The 26,136-nt window shown below is 34.7% G+C and overlaps 7 protein-coding genes and 1 long non-coding RNA gene across 8 annotated transcripts; 3 read left to right on the top strand and 5 right to left on the bottom strand.

Annotated features, from left to right (window-relative positions):
• Nucleotides 1–9: 9 nt before the first annotated feature.
• On the bottom strand, nt 10–1,371 carry LOC9301063. Its single transcript, XM_002864942.2, has 4 exons — nt 997–1,371; nt 876–924; nt 495–791; nt 10–282 (listed from the first exon to the last, which is right to left on the bottom strand). Exons 1-4 carry the CDS (start codon nt 1,084–1,086, stop codon nt 179–181), a joined length of 540 nt encoding a protein of 179 aa, XP_002864988.1. The 5' UTR covers nt 1,087–1,371; the 3' UTR covers nt 10–178.
• A 201-nt stretch (nt 1,372–1,572) lies between these two features.
• Nucleotides 1,573–2,527, top strand: LOC110225639. The gene is made up of 2 exons (XR_002329869.1): nt 1,573–1,762; nt 2,037–2,527. It is a non-coding gene; the product is annotated as an uncharacterized LOC110225639 (long non-coding RNA).
• A 478-nt stretch (nt 2,528–3,005) lies between these two features.
• Nucleotides 3,006–5,741, bottom strand: LOC9302768. Its single transcript, XM_002864941.2, has 2 exons — nt 5,272–5,741; nt 3,006–3,503 (listed from the first exon to the last, which is right to left on the bottom strand). The coding sequence occupies exons 1-2, from the start codon at nt 5,653–5,655 to the stop codon at nt 3,495–3,497; spliced, it is 393 nt and encodes a 130-aa protein (XP_002864987.2). The 5' UTR covers nt 5,656–5,741; the 3' UTR covers nt 3,006–3,494.
• Nucleotides 5,742–9,105: 3,364 nt separating this feature from the next.
• Nucleotides 9,106–11,259, top strand: LOC9301062 (U-box domain-containing protein 31). Its single transcript, XM_021015401.1, has one exon. The coding sequence runs from the start codon at nt 9,536–9,538 to the stop codon at nt 10,877–10,879; it is 1,344 nt and encodes a 447-aa protein (XP_020871060.1). The 5' UTR covers nt 9,106–9,535; the 3' UTR covers nt 10,880–11,259.
• A 653-nt stretch (nt 11,260–11,912) lies between these two features.
• LOC110229306 lies at nt 11,913–13,811 on the top strand. The gene is made up of 3 exons (XM_021029091.1): nt 11,913–12,543; nt 12,668–12,855; nt 13,076–13,811. The coding sequence occupies exons 1-3, from the start codon at nt 12,018–12,020 to the stop codon at nt 13,655–13,657; spliced, it is 1,296 nt and encodes a 431-aa protein (XP_020884750.1). The 5' UTR covers nt 11,913–12,017; the 3' UTR covers nt 13,658–13,811.
• On the bottom strand, nt 13,784–16,794 carry LOC9301061 (DEAD-box ATP-dependent RNA helicase 27). Its single transcript, XM_021029077.1, has 12 exons — nt 16,381–16,794; nt 16,119–16,304; nt 15,859–16,044; nt 15,685–15,768; nt 15,510–15,551; nt 15,353–15,421; nt 14,956–15,258; nt 14,835–14,873; nt 14,634–14,738; nt 14,476–14,544; nt 14,266–14,391; nt 13,784–14,146 (listed from the first exon to the last, which is right to left on the bottom strand). Exons 1-12 carry the CDS (start codon nt 16,792–16,794, stop codon nt 13,994–13,996), a joined length of 1,776 nt encoding a protein of 591 aa, XP_020884736.1. The 3' UTR covers nt 13,784–13,993.
• A 405-nt stretch (nt 16,795–17,199) lies between these two features.
• On the bottom strand, nt 17,200–20,506 carry LOC9301060 (ACT domain-containing protein ACR1). Its single transcript, XM_002864939.2, has 7 exons — nt 20,231–20,506; nt 19,396–19,516; nt 19,257–19,302; nt 19,056–19,170; nt 18,904–18,971; nt 18,082–18,554; nt 17,200–18,000 (listed from the first exon to the last, which is right to left on the bottom strand). The coding sequence occupies exons 2-7, from the start codon at nt 19,467–19,469 to the stop codon at nt 17,343–17,345; spliced, it is 1,434 nt and encodes a 477-aa protein (XP_002864985.1). The 5' UTR covers nt 19,470–19,516; nt 20,231–20,506; the 3' UTR covers nt 17,200–17,342.
• A 2,426-nt stretch (nt 20,507–22,932) lies between these two features.
• On the bottom strand, nt 22,933–23,802 carry LOC9302767 (phytosulfokines 5). Its single transcript, XM_002864937.2, has 2 exons — nt 23,489–23,802; nt 22,933–23,250 (listed from the first exon to the last, which is right to left on the bottom strand). Exons 1-2 carry the CDS (start codon nt 23,603–23,605, stop codon nt 23,134–23,136), a joined length of 234 nt encoding a protein of 77 aa, XP_002864983.1. The 5' UTR covers nt 23,606–23,802; the 3' UTR covers nt 22,933–23,133.
• Nucleotides 23,803–26,136: the final 2,334 nt, after the last annotated feature.

Below are 26,136 nucleotides of genomic sequence, written 5' to 3'. Positions count from 1 at the left end.
ATGGCGAAGTATTAAATCCTCTTAATAAGGGCAAAAAGGTAATTTTACTAATCTTAGAAATAAGAATTTACAAATTTAGGGATACACCCTTGAATTATTAAAGAAATGGTAATTAACATCTTACATAAAGGTCTGTATTAATTAGAACCCTAATTTAGAATTTTCTAGTTAGGAATTTTCAGGGGTTGGATCCATCCTGGATATTAGAACTCTCTTTGGCCAGTTTCTTTGCCTCTCTTCTCTTCTTGACTTTTCTCGTCTTATCATTGTCATCGATTTTCCCTACCAAACAAAAGAGTCAGACGCGTAATGTTTGAGTAAATTGCACAAGACCAACAATGAGACAACTTGATGAGCTAGTAGAATTTGATTGAAGTCAAACCCTTTATCTGAATTTCGTACAGATGATTATGAAATCTAGTTAGATAAGTACGAATTTTTCCCAAAAGATTTGAAACTAATGATATCGTTAAAAAGTCAAAAGCTGTGTGTACCTTGTTCCGAGCAGATGTCGCTAATGCTCCCACTAGTTTCTTCTTCGTCTCCATCAGAATCTTCTTCTTCAAAGTTGCTCCCACCAGCATCTCCGACTCTTATTCCATCATGGGTCTGAAGCATTTCAGTCGGAAGTAAAGGTCCGATGACTTTCTTCCGTCGAGCTGCTTCCTCTTTGAGCATCTTCTTCCTTAACCTCTTCCTCTTCGCTCGACTCGGTTTCTCTGCAATCCCCGATTCGTCTCCGATTTCGTTGACGTCCCCGTGATTCGATGAATCGATTTTCAAGTAATCTTCTGAAGAAAACCAAAATTTGAATGTGACTTCCAAGTGTGAATAAGTTCAACGCAAAATTCAGGTTTTAGTTACATTAATCGTACCTGGGTTTATGAGTGTCACATCGAATGGTTCGTCATCAACAACCTCCACCTGAAACATTTTATCGATTCAAAACCAAATCTAGAATAAACAGATTGATGCAAATAGAGAATGAGAAATTACCGGAGACGGTGGCGATGAAGGAGGAGGAGGATACAGTGTTTGAAGAAGAGCTTCGTGAAACTCTCGACGCTTTTCTTCTCGCCGGCGCATCGTCGTAGATCACTTAACACTCGGCAGCGAAATCTCCGTTCGATTCCTATGATGTGCAACTTTTCTTGTGTTTAGCTTTTCTTTTGCGTCCCTAAACTTTAGTGATAATTGATTTATCACCCCGTAACTTCTGAATAATCTCGATGGACTAATCATTTTTTTTTTGGATAAACACATTTCATTCCATGATCTCATATGCCTGGCGAGTCGCGATTGATAATATTTCAGTCTTAGTTGAAATGTAACTAAACAGTCCAAACTGACACAAATGTTGTGTTTGATTTATTCACAGAGTAACTAGAGTTTAAAGTTATATTTTCTCTCTAACAATCTTACAATTTAATAAAAAATGTTTTTTTCAATTCATCTGTCAGTTTTAGATTTGACAGTCGAACGTTGAGGAAATTTAAACGTTAGAAACAATCAAGTTTTCTTACCGTTATGGACTGATGAGTATGAATTATTTAATTAAAAATTGTGGATGATTATGACCTCTATAAATATACTTTTCTCATCTTCGTCCAAAATTCAAAATTCTTTCATTTCTGTTCTCCTTTTATCAAATTTATACACTCTTTTTTCGTTTCCATTCTTCAAACTTCACTTTCCAGCTCAAAACATTGTTTAGTTTCCTCACTTGCTCAAAAACCAACAGAGAGTCTCATCATCGTAAAAGGTAAGACTCTGGTCTGATCATTTTATTTTATCTTTTCAACTAGTTTTTGACTTATTCATCATTTTGGAAATAATTTGAATGACCCAATTTTAGATCTAGCTCATGTATGTAAGTGTTAGAAAAGAAGTTCATATGATGAGGGCATAAAAATGTTGTTGTTGTCTTCATAAGTGTTGTATACATGTGTTGGAAAATAGTAGAAAAGTACGTAAAAATTGGTTTCAATACATCTATAACAACAACCTCTGTTTTTTTTTGTTTGGTTTATTTGTAGATATTGGAGAAAAGATGATCGATAAGAGATCCATTTTGCAGCTGAGGGCATTGAAACAACATGAACATTATGGTAGGTACGTGTCTTACAGTCCAGATCCACCTTTCGCTTAATTCGTGCAAGAGACTAAAATTATAGATGGTACCTTTGTGGAATGATGTATGTAATAGATGTATGTATAAGGTTGTTATTATGTGTGTGTTAGATTAGATGTATGCATAGGGTTAGATAATCTGAGAATGAATAATGTATGTAATAGATGAATGTTTAGGTTTATTAGTATGTGTGTGTGTGTTAGATGTGTGTATATATATATATATGGTGAGAGAATGGATGATGTGTAATAGTAGATGTGTATGTGTAGGATATTTTTATTATGTGTGTGTGGTGAGAGAATTAATGATGTATGTTTAGGGTTATTATTATGTCTGTTAGATGTGTATGTATAGGGTGAGAGAATGAATGTAATAGATGTATGTGTAGGGTTATTATGTGTATGTGTGTATTATGTGTTAGATGTATGTATAGGATGAAAACGTAGCGTCAAGCGACAAATGCTAAAAATAGCTAACCTCAATGCTGCAAAAAGTGATGCATAACACAAAAACAATACAAACATTCTTTTGCAACATGTTACTCGAAACACTTAGGCAAAAAATCGTCTAAAGAAAAAACTTAGGCAAAACTCATGAAGCACTTAATCAAAACAACAAAACACTTAGGGGGTGTATTAAATAGAGGATTTGAAATGATTTGTATTAAAATTTTAAATCCTACAATATTAAATATTTTTCTAAAATCAAGTGTTATTGGATTAGTGATTTTAGTGATTATTGAAGTGACTTGAATGACTTTGGGTGGGATTTCAGAGAATATCTTAGTTAAAGTTAAAATTTCAGAGAATATCTCCAAAATTCACCAAAATCATCTCAAAACTCATTAAAAATCATTCTAAATTCTTTCTTCAACACACCCCCTTAGGCAAAATTCACACTATAGTCGAAACAGTTAGGCAAAAAACTCACACCTTTGTCGAAGACATAGGCAAAACTCGCAAAACTCACTAACTTAGTCGAAACACTCGAGCCGAAACATTTAGGTAAAACTCACACCTTACTCGAAGCACTTAGGCAAATCACACGTTAGTCGAAGCACTTAGTCAAAACAGGCCAAAACTGTTCGAGAAACACTTGGATCAAAACACTTAGTCATGCGCAAACACATAAGAACTCTTCGAAACACTTTACATTACACCAATATTACGCCAAGGAAAATAGAAAGACATACAAATGCTATAACAACAACAAAAAGAAACACCGAACGACAGGCCCGACCCACCTATAAAGCGCTTTAGGCCACAAAATATAACAAAGATTTTAGACCCATATTATTAAGAAACTGGTTAGTCTAGTGGTTATGTAGTCTCTAAAGTAGTGTCATGTCCCAAGTTCGAATCTTTCAGAGTGCCTGCCCAACGAAAACATACAAAATCAACTTTAAATCAACTTAGAATGATTTATAATGATTTAAAATCAACTCAATATTCAAAATCAACTTAGAATGGATATAAACAAGAAAACAAACAATAGTGATTAATTATGTCGAAACACTAAAAACATTCTAAAGTAACAAAAGAATCACAAAATATAATAAGGGAAGGAATACAATGTCAGCAAGGAAAGCGAAATCTCCGATCCGACATATTTCAGTTTTTTTTCCTTTGCGTCTTTAAACTTTAGTGGTGTTTTTTTTATAAGTACACGCAAGACAAATGTAATTAATACGTTGACGTTGGGTGATGTAAACTTGAAGGACTACTCTAGTCTATCGCCTAGAAGAAGAAAAAAAAAAGGCCTAAATAATAATCTCTTTTTGTTTGACCTTTTTTTTTGGATAAAACATATTTCATCTGTCTCGCATTTAGTGTTCGTTGAAATGTAACTAAAATGTCGTAATTCACAATTAGAGTCCGAATGATAACAGCGTATTTGATTGTGCAGGAAAAGCGGTTTTATAGTGCGGTACGGTTCAACTGCGGTACATACGAGAGAATTGTATTTGCGGGACAAGTGCGGTTTTTATAAAATAAGCGGTACAAACTAATATTGATTGGTGAAAAATACTATTTGCGGTACACAATAAAATATGTGAATGATAAAAAAAAAATATGTGTTATATGTTCATAAAAAAAATTATAATATTATAAACATAGAATGTATATATTATATCTATTATAATATTATTTGTATGAATTAATTAGTAATTTGTTTTTGTAAATGTTATTAAAATAAATTTTAAAAATAACTAAGTTGATTTTGTAATATATGTACAAACTACAAAGTATATTTATCTATATACAAATGAAATACCTAACTTATTACTATAATAAAATTTTGAATTAAGAAATTATAGATTAACAAATATGAATCATGACCCGCTTTGTATTATTAAGAACAAAAGCACTCCAAAATATAGATTAAAAACATATATCGAAAGAATAAGATGAGATTCTACAAAAAAATGTGATTATAATTTATTAGCTATAAGCATATCTTTGCATTAAAAAAAAATTATAAGCATATTTTAATTAAACTATTAATATATGAGGAAAATTTTTTTCTACTTTTTGTTTATGTGATTTTTGAAAAGATAGGTGTAATATATATATAGCAAATTTAGTAAACTAAAAAATTAAATGAAAAAAAAAAAACAAAAGTTTTTACCCATTGGTCGCGGATTTCTACCAAAACCGCTGGATAAAACATGATAGGTATGTAGAATTGTGGTTCTGTGTAATATCCAGCCTCAAAATCCGCGATTTGTTGCTTTTTCATTTTTTTAAAAAACGTAAATTGTTAAACATTTTTGTTGATTGGCTGACAAAAAGCGTTTTGACTATTTGCATCTCAATTCCGCTTTTTTCAAGTTACCAATCAAGGCCTTACTTGAGGATGAAACTATTCTTTTACTCTGTCAACAATCTATGTGTACTCCATACTGAAATTTATATACAAGCAAGAAAGTCTATAAGCACACTTGAACAATGCACACAAAAATCAATTTCTTAACTGTTTAAGCATTTTGTATCTAACCAGAAATGGAAAAAAGAAAACGAAAATTTAATCTGGTTTTCATTTTCTTTCTTTTATTGTTGATGAGTAGTGAAAACTCTACCGATTTTTCTTTTTTTGGTATAATCAAATAACAAATCCTCTGCTTCAAACTCATCACAAACCTTCTCTTCATCGATCCTTCCCATAACCATACAACTGTAATTTCTCCGGAGATCCATTTGTCGTCTCATCGCCGCCGTTTCCACCGTGATTTCTCCGCTGCCGGCGCCACGTGAGCAGCTTGTGACAAACCGGCAACGTTCACGTGTTGTCGTGGCGGAATTCAGGGTGAAGCTACGAGGGAGAAGAGTGCTCGGTGCTTCGCAGATTTGGAAATTACCGGCCGGTAAGCCAAAACCGCTGGAGCCACCACCACCGCGGATGAAACCGGCGGAACATGACGTCATGCTACGTATGTAAGCGTCACGTGCCATGATCAAGAAACGAACCGGAGATTTCACCAACCTTGCTAAGTTGCTCTCTTTCTTCATTTCTTTAGCTTTCATGATTTTAAGTGAAATATAAGAAAATCTAAGATTGTAATGAAAAAAAAAAAAGTTTATATAAAAGATTACAGAGAGAGTGAGAGAGAAAGGAGATGCGAGAAGAGGAAGATGCCGTGAATGATAGACTTCGTTATAAATGCATATTTCATTTCAGAAATAATAATAATTAGGGATGTATCTAGTTGGATGTTTACGGTTTGGTGATACTTATCTTATTAAGAATTTACAAAATTATAGTTTTAATTTAATTTACTTTGTTTAAGTCAAAATAATAAGGTTGAAATTGCAATCTTATAGGCCGGCAGCTTTATTTATTGATTTTATTAAAATTTTGAAGTATTTATTAAAAAATTGTTTTAAAAATCTGCTTAAACAACAATAGCCAAGGACTCGTCCATATGTCCTTTAAACACGTTATCAAAGAGTACAACCAAAAAACTATCAAAGTCGATATTATTGTTATTATTAGATGGATTGAGATATGACACCAAATTTCTTCAATTAAAAATACGTAAATAATGATAACTACGATTGGAAGTGAAAGATTCATTGGAAAGAAAAAAAAAAAAAAAAAAGAGTTTTAGATGTATACAAGTGGTATTCCTAGACAGTTGACTTGATTTTATCGTAACGATACCAGTTTCATTGTCAAAATTTAAAACCAAATTGTCAAATAAGAAAGACTGTCAAAAAAAAAAAAAAGATTTGCTTCAACTTGATTGGTTTCTATACAGATGTTTCAAAATGGATTCAATATGTTGGCAACTTGAAATGAGAGCAATAAATTTCTCGCTGACATATCTATCTACATGCCGAATTGGATACTCTCTTGTGGTCAATGTCTCAATGAAGTGTTTATTAGCAATCCAGTTGACTAGTATTTTCTTTTTGACAGATTGTTCGAATCTTTTAGCGATGACTTCTAATTCCGACGAGTGGCCTATTTTTTATATAGAATTGAGGAATTTTGTGTATTACAGGAAATTGTTCTCTATTTTTGATATTAAGTATATCCTTCGTAGTAATAAATAATACCTCCGCTGATCATCTTGTGAAATGTGAAAGAGTTTGCGGATTCTGTTTTTTCCATATAAATTCAACGGTTCCCGACTAGCTCTTTATAACTTGCCCCACCTATAATAAAGTTTCAAATTGACTTTTGAAACTTGTTCGTATAATTTTTGGGACGATATTAAATTTTTGATTTTGCATCTTTAACAACAACAACAACAAAATTCACAATTCCCAATTTTGCATCTTTATCTTTTTGCATGACTTGGGTTGGGCTTTTAAAATCCTAACATGTACGAAGGCAGTGTACCAACATTTTGAGGTACCATTTCGAAGCCTTACGGCCCAATAGAAACACATTATTATAGTACTTTTCAGATAATCATAGGTACATTACTAAAACTAAAAAGCAGCGAAATGTCATGTTAAATAATCTACGAGTTTAGGGACTCACGTGACCGTCTAGCTAGCTACAATGCTTCTTTTTTTTTTTGCAAAACTAGCTACAATGCTAGAAACAAAATAATGCAGTGTAATTAGTTAAATACGACAAATATCAATAACTTATTTCTAAGTTTAATAATCAAATCAAGTAATTTACCAAATTGCAATACACCACTACACCAGTAATAGGTGTCCTGATATTTGTTATACATTAGTCATCAAACATTATTTATAACAACCCTAACCAGCCTGTACTCATGGTCATAGCACTCTATCACATACAAACAGCCCTTAATTAGTAATTGTATTATCGTCTAATTTTTTTTTGAAGTAGTATATCACAATCAATCTCAAATCCACATGGTTTTAGTCGTTATTACTAACACGTCACATCAAATTAAAACTCTTGCCGGTCCGCTTTAAGTTTACTAGTTTGACCGGGAAACTCAAAACATCACCAAAATTGAAACACATCATTCATTGCCTATCTAGATGTTGATAACATACATTATTGAATTTGAATCTTTTAAGTTGTTGTTGATAATAATAGTATTCGACAAATTAATAAAACAAATACGTTTAAAGATGAACCGATCAAACAATATAGTAATTTTATTGGAGATTTTAAACGAGTAGGTTCAATCATACTTTTATTAATATAATGTTTACAATAATATAACACACAATTAAGATTGAATCCGTTATATCTTTGCAAAATGTTCTTTCATATTTGAAAACTTGTTAGGAATATCAAAATTCTGCATTTCTGGCATCGTACTCAGTTCCAACAAATACAACACATGGTCTCAGATCTCTCTGCTGACACTCCCATCAATTTTCGCTTATTATTAAAAATTATCTTCGTTTAGTTAAATTTGGATTAAACCATTCAAACAGCATTTATTAAACTTAAATCACGATGGATTAGGAACTAAATAGAGACGTGGAAGGATATAGGTGGTGACAGAGCAGTCAAAGACAACCGAGACACGATCGAGGCGTACAGTCAAAGCAACAACACACTGTCATGGTCAAATGTCTAGCTGGACCTTTTGCATGTCGTGGCCCCATATTCCTTTTATTTACACTTTTCTCTTTTTCTTTTTGGTGCCAATTTAGGAAATAAACTTACTATAAAATTAAAAATATATAGTATGTTCTTACAGAAAAAAGTGGGAGTAATTTACGGATTTGTTAAGCAACACATATATTTTCCATTTGAATGTTATCAAAGGAGAAACAGTAATGTAATGGTTATATTTTTCATATTGATTAGTGCAATTGTTCTTTCTAGAATATATATAGACTCCAAAAGAAAAGTATTTATAAAAATGCAAGGCGATTTTCAGATTTTTGTTTAAGAAAACAGAGAGTTGTTTAATAGTAGGAGAAATGATAAATGATTCAAATGAAAGGTTAATGAAGTAATTAGGCCTTGAAAGATAGTCGCACGTGCCCTAACCTGTCCTCCTGGGTTTTTGTAGTTTAGTGGTAAGTGTGAGACTGCTAGCAGCTTTTTTGACTTACGTGCGGGATTTTCTTTGCTCATCATCAATAATGACCATTATACCCCTCCTTCTTTTTTCTTTTTTTTTTCCCTTAATTGAGGTACACACTTTACTGTTTTTGATAACACTTTAATTTCATTAACAATAAGAAAAGTTGAATGGAAACAAAACAATCAATATGAAGATTTTGTTTTTTTGGGTAAAATGTGAAGTTTTATACCGTATTTAGTATGAATATTATTATTGGTCTGAAACTGTAAATCACTTCAATTTTAGCTAAAGATGGTCACAACTTATGGGTAAGGCGAAGGGCAAAATGGGTATTTACCCTCAGCGTTTGAGCTTGCACGTGTAGCGTATGGGTCGAGATGACTCGATAACCGGCTATAGCCTGTGAAATCTCGGTCAACATAAATCTGTGTTTTCTGTTTTCTTTTCTTTTCTTATCTTTTTTAGGTTTTGTCTCCTTTTAATTTTTATTTTTTTCCGAGCAAAAAGAGTGAAAAAGAAAAAATCTTAGGTCCAAACTCCAAACCAAAAGAAACGTTTCCTTTTTTATTTGTCTCTTTGCTTTAATAATTTTCCTCCTCACCGAAACACACCACAACCATTCTTCTTCCATCTTCTTCGTCTTCACAAATTCGTGAATTTCATCATCTGAGTTCTCTCAAATTCACTTCCTTTTTTCTGTTCCTAGATTTCAAGGTTTACTCTATGTTCTTTACCTTAATCTTCTGAGACTCTGGGAACAATCCAGATTTTTGGTTAGCAGGTGGGAGAGCATTAATCATGTATTTATGATACACTGCTCTATTATTATTACGAGAGTTTAATGTTTCCTTTTTGACCGTTTTTAAAAGCTAAGGAAGAAGAAAGACTTTGTCTTTAAAACCTTTTTCTGGGTAAATTTGTCCAAAATGCCAATGTTTCAGCCTTTTAAGAACGGTGGCTTTGATGGGCATATCTTAGATCTACACACGGCGGTTATAGACGGTGTGCTCGGCGGTTGCGGCGGCGGAGATGGGAAATTTGTGGTAGTTGTTACCGATGAGAAGAAGAAATTGGATTTGATGAAGATGATTTCTGAGCTGGAATTACCTGAAATACCCTCTGTTTTCATCTGTCCAATCTCTCTCGAGCCGATGCAAGATCCAGTGACCTTGTGTACTGGTCAAACCTACGAGAGGTCTAACATTCTCAAATGGTTCAATTTAGGGCATTGTACATGCCCAACGACGATGCAAGAGCTTTGGGATGATTTGGTCACTCCTAACAAGACTCTTCACCAATTGATCTACACTTGGTTTTCACAAAAGTATGTTTTGATGAAGAAACGATCTGAAGATGTGCAAGGAAGAGCTATTGAGATATTGGGTACATTGAGAAAGGCTAAAGGGAAAGCAAAGGTTCATGCTTTAAGCGAGCTTAAGCAAGTTGTGATGGCTCACACTATTGCTAAGAAGACTGTTGTTGATGAAGGTGGAGTCTTTGTGATCTCTTCTCTTTTAAGTCCTTTTACTTCTCATGCTGTTGGATCTGAGGCTATCGCGATTCTTGTTAATCTTGAGCTTGATTCTGATTCCAAAGCTGGATTGATGCAACCAGCTAGAGTTTCGTTGATGGTTGATATGTTGAATGATGGTTCGATTGAAACTAAAATCAATTGTGCTAGATTGATAGGTAGGTTGGTGGAGGAGAAAGGTTTTAGAGCTGAGCTTGTTTCTAGTCATAGTTTGCTTGTTGGATTAATGAGATTGGTTAAAGATAGGAGACGAAGAAACGGAGTTTCCCCTGCGTTAACGTTGCTCAAATCGGTTTCGGTTCATAAGCAAGTTAGAAACTTGTTGGTTAGGATTGGAGCAGTTCCTCAATTGATTGATGTTTTGCCATGTTTAGATCCAGAGTGTTTGGAATCAGCTCTTTTCGTGTTGGATTCGTTGTGTTTAGAAAGCGAAGGGAGAATCGCTTTGAAAGATTCGGTAAACACGATTCCGCATACCGTTAGGTTACTGATGAAGGTATCTGAGAAATGCACAAACTATGCGATATCGATACTTTGGTCAGTTTGCAAATTAGCTTCTGAAGAATGTTCATCTCTTGCTGTTGAAGTTGGTTTGGCTGCAAAGCTTCTGCTTGTGATCCAAAGTGGATGTGATCCAGCTTTGAAGCAACGTTCCGCTGAGCTATTGAAGTTATGTAGTCTACATTATTCAGACTCAATGTTTATCTCCAAATGTAAACTCACAAGAACAATCCAATAAAAGACTAATCAAGTTTTTCGCCTTTCGGGTCAAAATCACGACACGGGTCAAAATCGCGACACACACACAAGATGGATCTGCCCCATCTTGTTGATGTATATAGAGATGAAGAAATTCGGATTCCAAGCTATCGGTCTGATGGTGCCTTCGAAGGAGAAGCACATGGAGAATGAGACAAAGAAACGAGTTTGGTTGTTGAATTCTACATTGCAATGTGATTGGATTAATAGCTAAGTAGAAGCAAACTGTATAAATCTTTTTGTTATGTTTGGTTCAATATTCGGTAAAAGAATAGATTGAAGAAAGGAATCATTTTTTTTGGCCTCTTGTAACTTACTAGCTGTTTGTGAGTCATAATAAATAATTCGAGAAATTATTGATCTATGAATCCTTTTATTTGGTAAATGAATTTGAGACTCTTAATGGATCTTTGACAAGACATATTGAGGAAAGACCAAATCTTGATAGAACAGTAGGATTAGAAAACTGAGATGGGTAGGTCTCAGATTTTGTGGAGGGGAACAAAAGTCTTATTTATGAACATGCATTGGTCTGATTTTTATAATTCACTGTGTAAATGAATGAACAAGTGAAAAGAAAGGGATGATGATTTGACTTGTGAATCGTTTCAACAGTTCACTGTTTGTTTATCTCTGTTTTTTATTTAATTGGCTATGAGACTCTGAACATATCTCTGTGAAGTGTGAACAATTGTATCAATGAGTGTGATGTCTGTCACTCACTGATGTGAGAGCTCTTGTCTGGAAATAAAATCTAAAACACAGTTACCAAATCTGGAAAACAACTGTCTTAAGTTAGATAGAACCCAAAAAAAAAAAAACATTGCTTTCCCTAAGATGAGCAAATGAGATATCTTAAGATGGGCCTTAATTGAACTATATGGCTATTATCTAGGCCCAGTAATATTTGACGGTCAATTTAAAAAACGTCGTCGTTGGCTCCAAATTGGAATTACGCCAAAACGACGAAATTCGTTTTATAAGATAAAGATTAAAAGATTTAAACATAGATATTATTTAGATTGAATTTAGACGGAGCTCTCAAGTTTGCTTTTGCTTCAGCTGTAACAAAAAGATCACGATCGCAACTTGTGTGTGTGTGAGAGAGAGATTCAGATATGGCTTGGTTAGCTAGATCCATTGCGAACTCACTCAAGCTCGATGAGGAAGATGAAGATGATGATCAAAAGCATGCGAATCAACCGCCGTCGGAATCTGTATCGGATTCACAGTCTCCACGAGGCGTTAAGGAAGACATTAGCGAACTTACCAAGACCTTGAGAAGCCAATTTTGGGGCGTAGCTTCGTTCCTCTCGCAACCTTCTTCATCTCCGGATCTTCAGGAGAGAAATCAGACTCCCGATCATGCGGAGGAAGACGAGGATCTGATTGCTGGGATTAGGAACGACTTCGCGGAGATTGGTGGGAGATTCAGGACTGGGATTTCGAAGCTATCTGGGAACTTACCAGTGTCTGAGTTCACAAAGATCGCTTCGAATTTCTTACAATTGAATTCAGAAGATGTGGATTACGACGTAATCGGAGTTACAGAGGAATTAGTTGTGTTTGTGAAGGATCTTGCGATGCATCCTGAGACTTGGTTGGATTTTCCTTTACCTGGTGACGACGACGATAGCTTTGATGGTAAGTTTTCGTTTCAGATCTTCCTTTGTTTCTGTGAAGATCAATTTGGTTTCTCAGTCTGAGAAAATCAACTTATAATAATAGTGAAGTTGAAGTTTGATTTTGTTTCCCACTCAATTTTCAGACTTTGAAATGGCTGATGCTCAGTACGAGCATGCTTTGGCTGTGGAAAGGCTAGCACCGAGCTTGGCTTCTTTGAGGATTGAGCTTTGCCCTGAATATATGACTGAGAATTGCTTCTGGAGGATTTACTTTGTTCTTGTGCATTCTAAACTCAGTAAAGATGATGCCTTGCTTCTCTCCACTCCTCATGTAAGTTTGGATTCTCAACTCCATTGCTCACTAATGTCTACCTATTTCGTTGTTTTCGAGTTTATGCCTTTCACATTGTGTATAATTGTAATCCTACGCCTGATGCTAATCATACTCTTCTAGAAAGTTTAATGGTAATCGAATTTGTGTCGAAACGGTGATCCTCATTAGCATTTATTGTTCCTGTCACTTAACTTTTTTTTTGTCTTTGCATATGAAGGTACTCGAGGCAAGAGCAATGTTATCTCAAGAACTGCAGAAAAGAAACAAGTTACCTGTAGAAGAAGGGAATGCTGTCATTGTGGAACCTCTTACTGTGCCTCCTTATGAACCTTCACCGGAATCAGGAACTGTCAAAACCGTAAATCCAGTCGAGTCGTCTGACGTTGAAACAGACAAGCACCCAATTGAGAGCAAAGAGATACAAATTGTTGACAAATCTGTCATTGAAGAAAGAAGCACCTCAACTGCTTCTTCATCTAGATTTATCAATGTGCAAGTGGATGACGAAGAAGAAGACGATGCAGATGATTGGTTGAATGATGAAGAGACTTCATCTGTTAGCGTCTTTGAGGGAAGATCAACCTCAAATCATCATCCTCTTGGTGAAGACGAAGAAGATGTATCATTCAGTGATCTAGAAGAAGACGAAAATGGCGAAGCAGACGTCAAAGTGAGTTACAAGAACATTACTAACTCTGGTTCTGATTCTTCAGACAAAAATTCACCAGATTGGGTTCAGCTAAAAGAGGTAAAAGAGAAGAAAAAATCAAACGACTGGCTTGATGTTGATGCAGTGTGAGGGACCTCCAATGTTTCTTTTGGTAATATCTTATGCTTCCGTTAAAAATTTGCTGTGAATAGTTTTGTATACCATTTCATCAAAACCAATATATCTGAAGGCCCTAGTAAAAAACTGCAATGTTTGTATATAAGTCGAAGTTTATTCGCAAAAACAAATGATCAATATTTCTAAGTAACGAGGACAAAACTGGTCTCTCTTATCTGATATCTCGAGACAGCTTAAGACAAAACGATAGTAATTGACCACAAAAATAAGATACAACATTCGTTAAAAGGCTTGTACCACGACGTTGTCTTGGTTCTTGTGCAACTGTATTTTTTAGTCTTGGTGTTTTTAGTACCTCTCGAACTTGCTTTTACCGCCGCGTCTACCACCACGACCTCTGTTAAACTTATTAACCGGTTCTCTCTTACTCTTGTACCCTCCTCGATCTGTCTTCAGAGCAACTTTGGGAGGATCTGAGAAACCGAACGAAGCCGCAACCTCCTGCACATAAACAAAGATTTTCGGTTAACGTTTTAAATCACATTGCAGAAAAAAGAGACAAATTGTATTCCTGATTTCATGAGGTCTCGTTATGTAATGTATGCTGCAGATTTGGTTACCTTGAGATCGAGTCGGTGAACATTAAAGACATCTTTCATAGAGTGAGAATCATATCCTGAAATGTAAGTCTTGTATGCTTCTTTTGCTGACTCCTTTAATGCATAGTTTTTAGATATCAAATCCTCCTGCAATAACATTTTAAATAATCTCTCAACTTTTGTTTCTTGTAGTAAAAAATTTCAGAAAGAGCAAAAATGTTTTAGTTTTACCAGAAAAGATTTCACGTCGAGCAATTTCCCTTCTTCAAATTCATGTTCCTCAACAGGAATTTTCGCCGCCTGGAAAATATACAGTCGGAAACAGATTCTTTTATCAAAATTTCTATGATTTTTGAATAATATTAGTTTATTGAATGAAAACAATTTACCTTGAGATACTGAATAAACTGTAACTCATCTGGAGTAAGGACAAGCAGAGCCTTCCCTTTTGCTCCTTCTCCACGAGCTGTTCTACCAACTCTATGAATATATTCCTAAATCAAAAGTGACATTCAAGAATTCAAGGGATCTCTTAGCTTTTATTCTTGCGCGTGTTTGCCTAAATACTTGAAATTATAAGAGCAACATACCGTTGGGTTATCTGGAGGATCATATTGCACAATCCAGTCCTATACAAGAGAAAATAATCAAAGAGATTTGATTAAGACCAACCAATTCAGATTATTAAAACAAATGGTTAAGGAAGCATACCACATGAGGAAAATCAAGACCTCGGGCAGCAACATTAGTACACAACAAAATACCAGTTTCCGCCTTTTTGAATTGGAATAATGTTGAAGTTCTTTTGCTCTGGTCTATCCCTCCACGGATTTCAAGGCAATCTAATTTGATATATCGAAAGAGTTCGGCATGGAACTTTGTCGATTTGCATGTAGAGAAAAAAACCATGATTTTCTTTTTCCCATGGAATCTCTTCAAGAAGGTAAGTAAAAATAATAACCGCATCCCACTTGGCACAACGCAATAACCTTGCTCCAAGCCTTCATTTGTAACCTGCAGTTTCAGTTTTCACATATTTTAAAAAAGCCGGTTTTGGTCATAAAAGTAAAATGCGAGAAAAGATAATAGAAATTGTGTTAATTGCTACCTTTTGTCGTCCTTCATCCACATCGATATAAACAGGTGAGGCAAGTGACACCCGAGCAAGATCCTCAACCTGATGGTTTAATCAAGTTCCACTAATTTTAATAAACTGACACTAATAAAGAATTAAGTGAAAAAACTATACTGATTGGTAAACATACCTTTGCGCTCTGTGTGGCGGAAAACAGTGACGTCTGTCTAGTCTACACCAATACAAAAAGACGGTTTACCATTATCAACAACACATTGACATGAAAAGAACTTTACACACCTCTTTGATTCAGATTAAACTACGGTATTGAATCGGTTACTTCACTATGCAAGCCGCGAGAATACCTTTGGTAGAAGTTTAATAATCTTCTTCAGGTCCTCTTCAAAGTTCTGTTCCAATATCCTATCAGCCTCATCCATTACAAAAAGCTGCAAGTAAACAGAGATTAAGAGTTGCATTAAATCAATACCATGACAATACCAGTAGCACCCAAAATTGATATCAGACTTTGTGTTTACCTTCAAGTTCTTGAATACAAAACCATTTGTATTTTCAAGGTGGTCAAGAAGCCTTCCAGGGGTAGCTACTAATAAATTAACACCTTTGGCAAGAATCTCAGCTTCTTTCTTTCTGTTCTCACCGCCAATGACTTTTCCCACAGTCTGTGAATGATACTTAAGAAGTTCTTTTGCTACTCCATAAGACTGAAACATTGATGATGTATAATAAGTATCACTCTTTGGCATGATTATATAGAAAAGTGTGAGAGAATTAGGACCTGAATAGCAAGCTCTCTTGTTGGGCAAATGACGATAACACCAGTTCCATTGCGAGGAGTAAAACGAACATGGTATAAAAGCTCTGCAGCAGGAATAAGAAAAGCTAAAGTTTTACCAGAACCAGTCCTGGCAGCTCCAAGTACATCTTTTCCCATCATCAATGGTGGAATTGCTTTAGCTTGTATCTGCCAAGTGTTGAAATTTGTAAAAGGTCGAATCTTTGCTATACAAAAAACATAAGATTCAATTCCAGAATATTACCTGAGTCATGCGTGCAAAACCCATCTCCTTGACAGATTTATAAGTGTTATCAGATAATGACAATGACTCAAACGTTTCATTAGTCATTATACTTGTTCCCTCCACTTTGTCTTCTTCTTCAGACTTCACTTCCTCGTCCTTCCTCTTCTTCTTCTTCGGCTCTTCTTCTGTTATCGCTTCGTCATCAGCATCGTCATCAGCATCTCCACGCTGCTTTAGCTTCTTCTTCTTCTTCGGTTCTTCGTCAATTAACGGTTTGTTCTCTTCGTCATCACCATCTTCATGCTCGGGTTCTTCTTCATCAATTGCTCGCTGCTTTAGTTTCTTAGCTCCGTCTCTCGCTCTTTTCTTATGCTTCTTCTTCTTAATCTCTTCGTTTTCGGATGAATGCTGCTCCAAATCCAAATTCGCCATGTTTTCTTATTCGCCGCCAAATCCAAAGCTCTTATTGACTTTAGAAATCGAAATTCGTCTGCAATTGTGCCGCTCCCGCTCAAAAATTAGGGTTTTCTTCGAATTCGAGAGTGTTCGAATGTGTTACTGTATATCGTCACATTAGGGTTTGTTTACTCTATTTTCCTTTCATTTAATTTCCCGTTATGCCCTTGCATTGACTTGTTAATTACTACTGTAAAGTAAATTGTTTATTTGTCTATGACAGCTGTCAAAACCAAACCAAAATTGGTCTACATTCTACAATATCTCAAAACTTGAATTAAGACGGTATTAATGTTTCCTGTTTCTAAAAACAAAACATAATTCCAGCTGAGCACCATTGAACATCTAAGAACAAATAAGAGTGTCAAGGTTATGATCGAATTCGAATGAATCTATCTCATTAGTTCACATCTAAAACCAATTATATGAATTTCATTTCAATCTTCAAATATTCCTAAATCAAACTATATATATACAACGATAATTACCAGAACGAGAGAGGCAAAATCCTCTAATGAAACACTTCACAACGATCTTATAGACGTTGACAATCTCTCTAACTTAGACCAAAACAATCTCCCAATCGATGACTTAGCTTTGTCTTGCTCCACACTATCACTCGTCGAACCCATCCTCGTAGGCACCATCCCAACCGCTTTAACCGCTGACACAACCGCTCCACCTAATTCTCGTACAACCGCTTCAACCGCATTCGCATTCGTCTCACCTCCATTCACATCGGTGACATAAAACGAGCCAACCGCAATCTCACCTTGCGTGCACATCTCAGCTCTCGTTATCGATAAACCGTTTTCTCTCACGACTCTAGTCACATCCGACAACAAACCCATCTTGTTCTCTGTCCGAATCTCGAGTTTCAAACCTCGTGAAGCACGTCTCGAAATCGCAGCAACCAAACAATGTCTTAGTCTTTCTCTTTGCACTTCCGTTTCTAACGTGCACCCGTTCTTCTTTCTTATGAAATATTCTTGCTCTGCCGTGGAGCCTTTAGCTCCTGCGACGGCGTGAAACACTACGAATTGTAACTCTTTCAAAGCACACACCGTGTCGAAAAGTAGTTTTGGTCTATCTCTACACTTAACATTCACCATTGAATAGCCATTACATGCTTCGATCGTCACGTGTATCCTCTCGCATCTTCCTCTCCACAAAGCATCGCACCTGTCACATGTATCGAAACGAAGCTAAACACATTATTATTTTGCCATTGATGATTATAACTTCGTATAAATTCCAACGCACCTGTCTCCGAAACAATCGCAGTCGAAGCAATTCTCGTAATCTCCTTCGCCGTACATTAGCTCATGAAGTCGTCGCTCAGTGTGAGCCCACCCGACGGGAGCTCCTTTAGCCTCGACAACCCTCACGACAACATGAGACACATCGCCAACTCTGTGATGGGCCTCCATGACTGTATCAAGATGATCCTTTACTTGGGCCTTTCTTATTGGGTCGATTATAGGCCCACCGTTAAACCCGTCTTCTAGATAAATCACCATCGCCGCTCGCTCGTGGTGGGTCCATGCCACTGCAGCTGTCACGTGACATCCAATGTCGGAAAGTACGGCAGATATTTCGGACAGCAGACCCGGTCTGTTGATTCCGGTTATCTCAAAGGCCGTGTGCTCTGTTGAAACGTGGCGCTGTTGCACCTCCCGTTTTAGATTACTCTGCATCTCCTTTGTTATACCTCCCGTTCTACTAGAACATATTGCCTGAATTAAATAAACCAAAATCATTAATACTCTCTCCGTTTTCAAATAGTTGTTATTTTAGAGTTTCTTTTTGTTTTAAATTAGTTGTCGTTTTAAGGTAATAATATAATTTATGCCAATAACTACCCAAATTATCCTCATTTTAATAAACACAAATTATTTGTAAATAATTACTTGTCATTTTTATGAGGTTTAATATAGTCATTGTATACCTTTTCTTAATTTGTCCAAATACAGTTAAAACGAGAACTTAAAAAAAAACAGAGGGAGTAATCAATTGTATCAAAACAAGTAAACTCAAGAAGATGATTTTCCGGTTACTTAGTAATTTTATGATTTTTATTCACACCTGTTGAATGTAGAGAATAAGGCTTCGGTCTGTGAGCTTATTCCCGAGTTGGTCTGTCACGTGAAACACTAACAAAGAGAAATTTCAGATGTGAAGTCATATATGTGGTCCACCATGATGACATGTGAATGATGATGATGATGACGACTTACCATCCATGAACCATTCACCATCGGATGAGATGTAACATTTGGAGATAACGAGATCAAGATCGGCCAACACTTGAACCATGTCCAGTAATATCCCGTACTTGTTCGCGCTATCTACCTACATATATCAACCACATGTTTAATTAAGGCTTATTAGTCCCTATAACTAATTAGCATGATATTATCCAGAGCTTTTATATATACCTTAATAAGTGTGCACTCTGGGTCTGAGTCGTTGTCTACACAAACCCTAATTAGCGCACAAATCCAGTAATATCAAGATTAAACATATTTGTAAAAAAAAATTCTAACATAATGAGAAAAATATTAATAAGGTACTAACCTGGGAGGATTGATTCTCTCGACGAGTGATTCGATCTCGGAATCAATCCGAGGCTGATAAGCTATTTCCATCATCTTAATTAATACGGCTGATATTAATTAAATAGCTCTCAAAATCCAACCTATGTATACACAGAAACATGTTTTTTAGTCAAAGAAAAAAGGAGCAACGCATCGAAATTTGATAGCAAATTGAATAATAACAAGAAGTAAACGAGGTTAAAAAAAAAATTAAAGAGCAACAAAACGTTTAATAATGATTATATTAAACTTGACGATAAATAAGAAGCCGCCGAAGTATTCGGTTCAGGATCAAATCCGAAACCATGTTTCTCTTATTGCTCAGGAGATATTTTTTACCAAAATTCCTACTTCAAATTTCAGGAGAACTCTGGTTGTTTATGTTAGATTTATAGAGGCTGAATATTTCTTATATTGATAGAATGTGTTTAACACATATATATACACACATGATAGAGTGATTAGGGTAGAATTAATTACATTTGTATCCTAAAACTATTAATATTTACATATATACTCTTATAAGATTAAGATTAATCTCCACTTGGAAGAATAGTTGTTCGCGTAGAATCAACTCGCAGTGGAAAAATATTACGAACAGAGCAATAAAAAAGCGTAAGACTAACCCAAGATTGTTAATTCAGGAGAGAAAACAATAAAGATTCGGTTCGGTCTTTGACTAGACGATTCCCATATATGAGAATCTGAATCCAAATCCGAATCGTCTTGAATAACCAGAGAGAGTTTTGTAATTTTCTCAAGAATTTCAAGTACGAAAAAATAATAAGAAAACGAAGAGAGATAGAGAGATATACCTGAGAGTCGAGATTCTGATTCAATAGAGACTAATGGAAGAAGAAGAAGAATCCTAAAAATGGAGAGAGATTCTCCTGAAGAAAATTTATTTTATTTTATTGCTACAAAAGAGGAGAAATAGTTCTGTTGGTGGACGAGAAAAAGAGAAGCCGAAACAGATGCGAAATCGTATCTATCATGTACTTATCATATCTACGCAGGAAATAAAAACACTTATATACACATACATGTAGGATACATTATTATTTTTGTCAAATAAATCCCATCTTTTTTTTTTGACAAATGCATCCCATCTATATTACACAAATCTTTGCAATTTGGTAAACTTTTTAAATTTCTGACACAGTTACCTTACAAGTGTTAAATGCTATGAGATTTTATGGTAAAATAAATATGATAAATCAAAATTAAGACAAATTAGTAAAGAAGGAGATATTTTCTTATAAATGGTTTTTTCAATTATTTGTGGTAATTAAAAGGAAAGGTAAAATATAGAAGAAGACTGTCGATTCTCCTTAACCTTAGGATCATGGAACCACATTACCAAAAAATCATTAGAAAAAATAAATATAAAAAAGAACATGCAAAATTTGCAAGATGATGAGGTGTATTAGCGACCAACACAAGATTTGCCACATGTAAAGATTTAAAGCCACGTGGCAATATGGGTGGACTCTAGAGAGACGCGACGGCTCGCCTCTTCCGAATCGCAAGAATCAAACTGTCTACGTGTCAGACTTTCATTTCAGGTGAATTTCTTTATTTTCGTCTATAATAATAAAAAGTTAAAAACCAATTAGTACTATTTTCAGACTCGCTCATGTCACAGTTTTCTCTTTTGCAGTCTGATTTCTTTCATGTATATCATCAACCAAATAAGTTTAAAATTCATGATTGATATTGATATTGATATTGGGTGTTTATGCAAATTGAGAATACAACTGTTTATATATATATCACGAGTTTTCCGGAATGAGGAAGATAATTAACTTATTTTATAGTATAAGGATACTACTACCAACAAGACCAGCAGCTGTTAATCCCGTTTAAATGCAAGGCACTTACTACATTTGTTACACTTTGTTGCTCTTTTGGTATGTATCACCTCCTACAAAACATTAACAATGCTTCCTTGCAAACATTTGTCCAAGCTCTTCGTTATGATCCGTAACTAAATCAACGGTGATTTACATAACTCTGCTCGTAAATAGTACAAACATCTTTAGGTTGATGAATCTGAGCTCTTTTCAGTGACTTCCTTGGCAACAACAGCTTCTTCTCCTTCGAGCTTCTCTTTCCAGTACTGATCAAGCGGAGGCCCGAAAATCGCTTTCCCTGAAACCACACCAATCCTGCAAGCAAAACAAACATATTCAGATTGCTTCACTCTAGTAACGAATGAATCAGACATTTGACAAATTTCAGGAGAATATAGCATTTGGGCTAAATCTCGGTTAAGGCAATTTACATAAATCCTGATCTGATATTGCTAAAGTAATGATCTTTTGCTACTTACTTTTCAGAAAATTGAAGTCCAATCCTCAAAAGAATCATCTCGAATTCTACCTTATTGACTACTTACAATGCTCAGATCGATTATATTAACTAAATGAAAAAAAAACTTAATTCAAGTTGGAAAATCGAGTAATCTACAATTTACTATCTCTATATAATCTCCAAAAGCCAATAAGCAAAAATATCTACCAGGTCTTCTTGAAGAAACCATAATCATAGAGCATTCAAGATTTAGATTTTGGCCTAATTAAGATTAAACGACTACTTACACAACTGCTCCGATCACCATTGGCAAAGACAGAAACCTGTTCCTCCGAAACATAACGATAGCTTGATAACGGTCGCCGCCGATCGATCTTATCTCCTGCAGCCGTCTCTTAAGCTGATCTTTCCGGTCGGGGACGTTCGCGACGAATCTTAGACATTTATAAGTAAGGGTTTCTAGAACAGAGTTGACGTGTCAACTTTTATATGGGCTTGGCCCAAATTTTAGATGTAATCATTCAGGCCCATCAAAAGCCTTTTCCTTTTATGTCAACGCCCTTACACCGGAGGAGGAGAGACCATAAATAATTGTCACCGACTTCTTTCTCACCGTCTTTTTCTTTTTCTCCGTTTAAAACTTGTGATCTGATTTTGACCCTTTCCAAAACTCTTACGGCAATAGTTTTTTTTTTTTTTTGGGCTAATTTCTCCTAATTTTGTTATTATTGAATATATTGTTAAATAAAGTATAATTCGTATGATGCTAAAAAAATATTAATCAAGCTAATTCTTTGTTTATGTTGAGTATTTGGTGGTAAACAAAATGTGTGTATGTCATTATTGAGAAGTTTGTAGTTATACTTTGAACATCCACACATAATCGCAAATTAAAGCATATATGTCTCTATATGCATTTATAGATGTAGGTGTGTCATTATTTGATAGGTGTATGCTTTTATTATCTTTAATGCGTGTGTGGTATGCTGAGAAACTGATGCTATCAAATGAGGGATTCAATCTTCACAAAACAAAGAAAGTCAGCTTCTTTCATTTAAGACTAAAAAAAAAAGTAGAATAAAATGAGATGAGATTGTTTGTTTGACAAAATAATTATAATGAGATGAGATTAATTAGCTTGTGTGTGGTCAAGAAGACACTAACTATATCTCCAATCTTTATTAACGAAGAAAAAAAAGAAGTGTAGTTCAATAATTTAATAATTTTATACGCATAAATATTCAGATCAAGTGACAAAGATACAATCAGTCTGTGAAGTAGTTTCGTTAATAATTAAGAAAGTACAAAGTGCAACAATATTAAGAAGCTAATTATATGGATATAATAAAACATCATTATATATGGATTACTAATCCAACAATATTAAGAATTGCTAATTGATCATTTAGGGATTGTGGTCTTGAGTGTAGATGTAATCAGTGTGAGCAACTAAAGTTCTTCGTATCAAGAAGCATTCTTCTTCTCCAACACCTTCACAGTTTCCCTCCCCTTGTTCCATTTTCTGCACATAAGAAAAAAAAATATGCCCACGTTACTAAATTGTTAATCTCGATTCTCGATTATAATTCCTTTTCTTTTAGGGAAATCAGATAATCTTGAGCTGAAACCAGAGTGGTCTTTCATTTTTAGGAGAATTGTATAGCTTTGTTATTTAAAGCATTTTCGATCATATTTCTTTATTCACTATATATAGAGCAAATATATGAACACATAAACACCATGAGAATGAGGTTTAAGACCTTGACGGAGATATCTTCAGGATAAACGGAGGTCGGAGTGAGCCGGGCTGATGCGTATGTTAGCGTGGAGCAGAGAAGAAGAGCGATGATGAAGAAGAAAGTTGTGAAATTAGCCATTCTTTAGTATGACTTCGTATGATACAATTCTTGCTATAACTGTGAAACAGAGATCAAATATATTTAGAGAGGTATTAATAAAGATAAAGAGGAAGATATGAGGGATTTAAGTTATGTAATTGAGGCGTATTTATAAAGAAAACATGAGATGAGATAAAAGTTCTGCAGAAACGTGAGCCATATAATCTTGAGTTTGAGTAAATGAACGTCATGAAACCATTACTATACCGAACACGCACATGTATATTATTATTTATAAAATTCTCTAATTGAGTTTTGTTTGTATATAAATAGTTAATGTCGACAAGAAAAAAAAATATCCAAAATGAGAGTGTTCTTGGTTGGTTAATCAGTCTCCTTTGGTGAAATTGATCAATATGGAGTCAACTACATTTTAACTTTTTCTACTTATATTTATATATCATGTTCATATAATAAAATTTTACCTTAATGTTGAAAAAAAAGTTGGTGACGGATGTATCCGTATACTGATTACTGAGATTCACCCAATTATTCTCACGTGAAGTTAACTGAAGAAAGTGTGAACTTTTATAACCAAAATATATACATTTTGTTTTCTCGATTCTATTGTTAAGTGAATATAATGAGGTCCATTAATTTCCTACGATAAAGTGGGATTCTAGGTGACTTTTTATGTTGTTCACTAATTTTTTTGTTTATAAATTAAATTTATGGTGAAGGAGATAGATAAAGTACTGTTTATATTTGACGTTTTCATCCATGTCTATAGTATTTCATCATATACACATGTTATAGTGTTATGAAATCATGTTCACTTTTTGAAAGATAGTTGATGTGATAATTAAGAAGGGTCCATCGCAATGAAAACAACATTCTGCAAAAAAAAGAAGTCTGGTCAATAAAAGAGGGAAAAGGGCTTCCGCAAGCAAGATTCGTTTCAAACATGGAAATTATTTAGTTCTATCCGCACACGTACGGCATACTATATATTAGCCTTATTCAACAATTTCAATTGTTTTGTTTTGTATAATAATACTATGTATCTTGTAAATCAAGATCAAGATTAATCATCAGTGGACTATATAGGCCTTCATTTAACTTGGGCCTGTCTTCTACTCTATTATATGATTTAGGTTTTGGCCCATTTCATAACAGCTTGGGGTTTATTTTGTCAATTATTTTTTTGTCTAAATTCTTGTTATTCACTGTAATGTCACGAGCCACCTGGAATTTGGGAAGTTAAAATTAGTTTGAAATCATGAAAAATGTTGATACCGGGAAAGATTTATTCTTCCAACTATGTTTTTTCTTACAAATCCGGATCCAATTGGTCGAAAGAGAGTAAACAGGTCAGTAATTGATGAAATTTTAATATTTAAATTTAAAATTTGTAAGTTTTGTGACGAATTAATTTAAAATAAGAGGCTAAGTATAAAATTTGAAAATTCGATAACTTGATAATATATAGTCAAATATACACATTTTAAAGTTGGTGTGCACATGAATGCCTATAAAGTGGAAAGTGTTTTGTCATGCTTTTATTTTGAAAATTTTGCATTTTGTGCAGCTTTGAACGCAGCTTTGCCGTTAAGAAAACTAACTTCAAGAATACTCTCTTTTTTTATTCAAGGATTTTTTTTTGGTTTAATATTCCAAAATCACGCCTTTATATATACAAGCTAGTTAATATATAAATGTTTTGTTGTTATAAAATCAAGTCATAATACCTAATAACGTAAAATCCACTATATTTAACATGTGATTTCATATACTGGTTCCAAATATAATATATTATTTTGCATGTATTTGTTATATTATAATTTTATCATTCTGTCGGACTAAAGATTAAATCATGTGATTTCTTTTCTCTGATATATACATAGAATTTCAAGAACCAGAACATATAGTCCGTCAAACTAAAAGTTTTTTGATATACTCGATCGGCTGATCCGGTAAGCCTCGGTAGAAACGCACCGGAGTGCTACAGAGTGGACTCACTACCACCCCGAAGGATGGGCTACCACACTGCCTGAACCGAGTTTAGAATGCTTTCCGACTAATGCTCGGGGTAGCTGGATCGCCTGTTACCAGACTACCAGGTAAATTGCCTGGGCCGAAGCCCAAGCCCAGACTTCCCAACAAAGTGTTGATAACAGCGAGGGAGGAAGATCGAACCCGAGTTCGAGGATTTCACCCTCAACTCCGAACTCGCCCTACCACTCGCCCACCACCTTGCGGACAATCAAACTAAAAGTTCTAAAAGCAACTTAAAGTTATCTTCAATTTACATTATAAAAAAAAGTTATAATGTTATCGAAATAGGAACAAACCACATGGCCGTCAATTTATAAAAGTGAATAAATTATTAGAGTATCGTTGAAGGCTATGAAGAGAGAAAAAAAAAAGCGAAGAAAAAGATTTAATAGTCTTATAATATCAATTTAGGAACGTTTAACAATTTAGTGAAGAAAAAAAAAATGAATCTCAGAACTAATTAGAGAGTTCATTCTTCAAAATATTTCGTATTGAAATCATATAAGATATATAGA

The sequence above is a fragment of the Arabidopsis lyrata genome, assembly GCF_000004255.2.
Source record: "Arabidopsis lyrata subsp. lyrata unplaced genomic scaffold ARALYscaffold_8, whole genome shotgun sequence".
NCBI classification, from domain to species: Eukaryota; Viridiplantae; Streptophyta; class Magnoliopsida; order Brassicales; family Brassicaceae; genus Arabidopsis; species Arabidopsis lyrata.
This window is presented reverse-complemented; position numbering and strand designations above follow the sequence as displayed.

Excerpts from the sequence above, each read along its gene's own strand:
- LOC9301063 (XM_002864942.2), bottom strand. The coding sequence starts at position 1,086 with ATGCGCCGGCGAGAAGAAAAGCGTCGAGAGTTTCACGAAGCTCTTCTT. Across the intron at positions 925-996 it reads CTTCATCGCCACCGTCTCCG|GTGGAGGTTGTTGATGACGA; the intron begins GTAATTTCTCAT and ends AAAATGTTTCAG. Across the intron at positions 792-875 it reads TGTGACACTCATAAACCCAG|AAGATTACTTGAAAATCGAT; the intron begins GTACGATTAATG and ends GGTTTTCTTCAG.
- LOC9302768 (XM_002864941.2), bottom strand. The coding sequence starts at position 5,655 with ATGAAAGCTAAAGAAATGAAGAAAGAGAGCAACTTAGCAAGGTTGGTG.
- LOC9301062 (XM_021015401.1), top strand. The coding sequence starts at position 9,536 with ATGCCAATGTTTCAGCCTTTTAAGAACGGTGGCTTTGATGGGCATATC.
- LOC110229306 (XM_021029091.1), top strand. The coding sequence starts at position 12,018 with ATGGCTTGGTTAGCTAGATCCATTGCGAACTCACTCAAGCTCGATGAG. Across the intron at positions 12,544-12,667 it reads CGACGACGATAGCTTTGATG|ACTTTGAAATGGCTGATGCT; the intron begins GTAAGTTTTCGT and ends CTCAATTTTCAG. Across the intron at positions 12,856-13,075 it reads TGCTTCTCTCCACTCCTCAT|GTACTCGAGGCAAGAGCAAT; the intron begins GTAAGTTTGGAT and ends TTGCATATGAAG.
- LOC9301061 (XM_021029077.1), bottom strand. The coding sequence starts at position 16,794 with ATGGCGAATTTGGATTTGGAGCAGCATTCATCCGAAAACGAAGAGATT. Across the intron at positions 16,045-16,118 it reads CAAGAGAGCTTGCTATTCAG|TCTTATGGAGTAGCAAAAGA; the intron begins GTCCTAATTCTC and ends TCAATGTTTCAG. Across the intron at positions 14,739-14,834 it reads ATCCTCCAGATAACCCAACG|GAATATATTCATAGAGTTGG; the intron begins GTATGTTGCTCT and ends CTTTTGATTTAG.
- LOC9301060 (XM_002864939.2), bottom strand. The coding sequence starts at position 19,469 with ATGATGGAAATAGCTTATCAGCCTCGGATTGATTCCGAGATCGAATCA. Across the intron at positions 18,972-19,055 it reads TGGTGAATGGTTCATGGATG|TGTTTCACGTGACAGACCAA; the intron begins GTAAGTCGTCAT and ends TCTCTTTGTTAG. Across the intron at positions 18,555-18,903 it reads TTATTCTCTACATTCAACAG|GCAATATGTTCTAGTAGAAC; the intron begins GTGTGAATAAAA and ends TATTTAATTCAG.
- LOC9302767 (XM_002864937.2), bottom strand. The coding sequence starts at position 23,605 with ATGGCTAATTTCACAACTTTCTTCTTCATCATCGCTCTTCTTCTCTGC. Across the intron at positions 23,251-23,488 it reads CTGAAGATATCTCCGTCAAG|AAAATGGAACAAGGGGAGGG; the intron begins GTCTTAAACCTC and ends TCTTATGTGCAG.